General features: G+C 54.6%; 1 protein-coding gene across 4 annotated transcripts in view; it reads left to right on the top strand.

Moving 5' to 3' along the window:
• Nucleotides 1-1,085: 1,085 nt before the first annotated feature.
• The window catches only part of CUL4A (cullin 4A), a 43,853-nt gene continuing 40,922 nt past the window's right edge, over nt 1,086-4,016 (top strand). Inside the window, exons 1-2 of one of the 4 annotated variants that reach the window (XM_075739608.1) lie at nt 1,086-1,335; nt 2,066-2,181. In XM_075739608.1, coding sequence (XP_075595723.1) covers nt 1,170-1,335; nt 2,066-2,181 — 282 coding nt within the window. In that variant the 5' untranslated portion in view covers nt 1,086-1,169. Of the gene's footprint in view, nt 1,336-1,884; nt 1,909-2,065; nt 2,182-4,016 lie in introns of those variants that run through there. The other 3 variants (XM_075739599.1, XM_075739574.1, XM_075739591.1) reach the window with 3 other exon arrangements.

Below are 4,016 nucleotides of genomic sequence, written 5' to 3'. Positions count from 1 at the left end.
GGGGCGGTGGGAACGATCCGGCGAGTCACGTGACACCACCCCCCCCCCCGCAATAACTGCTGCTGCTGCCGCGCCTCTTCTCCGCCCACAGCGGCGCCCGGGAGGCACGGCTTTGCCCCGGTAGCCAATGGAAAAGCGCGATGGGCGGGGCCGAGGGCTGTCGTCAGGGTTAAACCTCGTGCGTCGGGGCGTGCCGCACGTTTGCGGGTTGTGGCTGTAGTTTTTCGTGTAGGTGTTGGCGTCGGTATGACGGAAGCGGTCGCTCCCGTTGGCGTTTGTCTTCTCACCTTGTGAAGCCGGCGGGCGGCAACGTCTGTGCCGCCTGTGTGACAGGAGCCCCGTGTCGCTTCCCTGGGGTTTGACCAGCCGCCTCCCCTCCGTGCCTGCTACCGGCGCTGCCCGTGAGGAGCGCCGGGGGGGTCTGTGAACTCGTGTCCAAAACGTTCAATCACGCATTTAACTCCTGACGCCATTGCTCTTACAGGCACGACCGTGAGGCACCTAAAGCGAGGGCACGCTCGGTGCCGCGGCAGGCTGCGCTCGGCCAGGCGTGAGGCCCGAGTGTGCCTCTGGCTGGGCCGGGGGCTGCTGACCAGGACACGGGCGGCCTCTCGGGGCCGGTGGCTCTGCTGGGTGGGAAACCGAGCTCAGGGTGGGAAATGCGGCTGCTTCTCGGCTTCTGCTCCGGCCGTCGCTTGGCGCCGCGTACCGACGAGTAGAGCCAGGCGAAGCAAGGGGAACCGAGGGGCTGCGAGGCGATGGCGGGGAGCCGCTGCCACCGCCCGCTCGGCCCCGCCGGGGGGCTGCCCCGGCCGCCGGCGGGCGCGGGAGCCATCTTGTGAGCGGGGCCGGGGCTGCCCGCATGCCCGAGCGTCGGGGGCGGCCCGGATGCGGCACGGGTGCAGACCCAGACCCGCACCCGGGCTGGGCGGCGCGGACGGCGAGCCGGCCGCCGGGGAGCCCCCGGGAGGGTGGAGGCGGGCGGCTGTCGGTGACTCCCGGCCCGGCGGCACTTGGCAGCCACCCGCGGGCAGGGCTCGGAAGCCGGCGCGGTGGGGGAGGGCGGCTGGGTGGCGGCGGCGGAGGAGGAGGGGATCGGAGGCGGGGACCAGCCGGCCCCGGCCCAGCCCAGCGTCTTGCCCCGGCCGGACACGGCGCCCGGGGCGGAGATGGCGGACGAGCCCCAGAAGAAGCCGCACTTGTCGGCCTTGGTGGGGCACACCAACGGGCTCACCAAGCCCGCCTCGCTGGCCGCTGCCACCCGCGCCGGAGGAGGGGGAGGAGGGGGAAGCGCGACCGCCTCCTCCAAGAAACTCGTGATCAAGAACTTCAGAGGTGGGTGCGGGGCGGACCGGGCCCGCTGCCCCGGCAGGTGCGTCCTGCCCCGCCGCCCGGCCCTGTCCCGACCTTTGTTTACCGTGGGCCCGGCCGCTCCCCGCCCCTTTCCCGCGTCAGGCAGGCATGCAGGCAGCGGCGGAGCCGGGCCGGGCCGGCGGCAGGGGGGTTTCGCCGCTGTCACCCGCCTCGCCGCCTTATCTGGGCGAGGGGAGGCTGCCGCCGGGCTGATAACGCTCCCGGCTGCCGTCACCATCCCGGTTTAAGGGCTTACGGGGACACGCGTGGGGCTCCGTGCGTGGGGGCAGCGGGAGGAGCAAGCGCAGCGACGATTCGCGCCCTATAGGAAGGGGGCAGAAAGCCACCTTAGTGTCAAAACTAATTAAAGCAAGGCGAGGGTTGCCTTGCTGAAAGTGACACGGGGTTAAAACACAACAACCCTGCGGCTGGAGCGGCCCCGGGGCCGCCAGCGGGGCCGGCTGTGCCCTGGCCGGGCATGGTCAGCGCTCCGGCCCCGGGCGCCCCGGCGTGTGCGGGGCCGGCCGGCTGCGGGGTCAAGTGCACCCTGCGAAGGTGTCTTTGCCTTGGGTGGTGTCAGTAGCACTCTGCTTGCGCCGAACTGAAGCGATAAAGCACAACGTGGCTTGGCAGAACTTAAGCAGAGTGAGAAAGATTGCTAGGGACTCTCATTGGGGGGTTAGTTTTCAACTACCTGTATCTTCCTTCACAGAAAGACCCAAATTACCAGATAATTATACTCAGGACACCTGGCAAAAACTTCATGAAGCCGTGGGAGCGATACAGAGTAGCATTTCTATTAAATACAACCTTGAAGAGCTCTACCAGGTAAGGCATGTAGGGTTTTTTTCAGTTTAACACAAGGGAAAATTAACTGCTTTGGGACTTTCACAGAGCTATATATTTAACATAATGCATATTGATTTGTTAAAAGCTGATTATATTTTCTGAACTGTTCGCTCCATACTCTGTTTCTAGTCAGTTTGCAGTTTTATATAGCAGTTCCTTGGAGAGTTACCAGGATCTGGGCCCATGAAAAAGCAGTTTATGTTGGGAGACACGGAAAGCTGTGCCTGGGCAGAGTTGAGATTTAAGTCTTGATCTCTCCAATACAGTGCCTACCCGAGATGCCAAAAATGAGATGTTTTCTGGCTGGGTTATGCAGATACATATTTTATGATGATTTCTCTTTTGTATGTACTTTGGTCTCTTGTGAATAGTAATATCGAAATATTTGTTATTATTAGATAATAACAATTAGACTTCAGCATCAATACCCTTTGGGGAGTTAAAAAAGGATCTCAGTTGAGCAGGCAGCAAACTGTCAGTTTACCTGTGGTTCAGATTACTGTTACATTTTCATAACAATCAGGATCTTAATTTTTTTTTTTAAATGGTGAAAAAGTGTTTCTGGAACATCTGGACTACTGGAGCAGGGGCCAGGGAGAGTAAAACAGAGAAATACTTATGAACAATTTCTTCCTTTTTACTTTCTCCATTTATATATGGTCTAGTTCTATATTATTTTGAAAGTATGTGCTTTGAGATATTTAACCGAAGTAGTAATTTTTTACAGTGATCATGTTATAAAAAATTACTGATGCGCTAAGTTTTGCTACATAGCTTTAGTTATGAGTTTTCTGTGGGTACAGGTGTTTGATCTGCAGATGTGGATCTCATTGCCAGATCAGGACTTAAGACATTGTTATTGTTGCCTAAAATTTTCTAAATGTTCAGCTGAGGTAGGTTTGATGTTGTCTGCACAATGCAGAATGTGAGAGAGGAGAAAGCCCACAGTCCATATTGGGTCCGTGCTCAAGAAAATCAGGATGAATTTAAGAGCTGACTGTACTTGTCTCTGTGATTAGTTAGGATATATAATATATGGGTCTAAAATGGCTGATTATGTAAATGCATATTGACTTAATATAATTTACTCCCTTTAGATAGATAACTTGACTGTGATATATTCATCTGTTAATGCTTGCAGGTTTGCAGAGTTTGAATTACATAATACATTTTATGGTTTTAAGCTCAGTATTTGAAAAATCCTGCTTTTTCATGCCTAGCTAAAAAAACCAGCCCCAAACCCCACAGATACTTTGAGAGTTACCTAACTTGTTTTCAGAGGCTCAGAAGTGAGATTATAGTAATATGGCTAGGAAATTCCCAGCGTACAGGCTTGAGGAGTACCTGTACCTGAAGAGGAGAGACAGATATCAGATAAGCTATGAAGGGAGAACTGTACTTCTTGCTTCTTTGTGTTTGCCTGCTTATTTGTAAAAACTGCACAAGGCCAGTCCAATAATCTGTAAGGCAGCAGTGCAAATCAAGATTCCTCCACAGTGGTGGTCAGTGCGCCTATGCATAGATAGGTACTTACTCTCCTGCCAAAGGAATAAAAGATGAAGTTCAGCATCCGTTGGAAACCTGATCTGTACTTACAGATCGTTTTAACTGCCTGTTGGTGAGCACCGAATCATCCACAGGGGAAAATTTCTCTGTATGCATTAGTTCTTACTATCAGGGGTTTTTGGTTTTTGGTTTGGGTTTTTTTTTTTTTTTTCTGTTTTGAGTCTTTATCTGACATTATGGGAGAAGGTGAGAGGCCTACTAGAGTTCACTGCAGTGAGCAGGCTGGTGTACCAGTCTGTTTGTGAACT

Source organism: Balearica regulorum, chromosome 1 (genome assembly GCF_011004875.1).
Source record: "Balearica regulorum gibbericeps isolate bBalReg1 chromosome 1, bBalReg1.pri, whole genome shotgun sequence".
NCBI lineage: Eukaryota > Metazoa > Chordata > Aves > Gruiformes > Gruidae > Balearica > Balearica regulorum.
The sequence above is the reverse complement of the archived record's forward strand: the minus strand, read 5'-3'. Positions and strand labels throughout refer to the sequence as shown.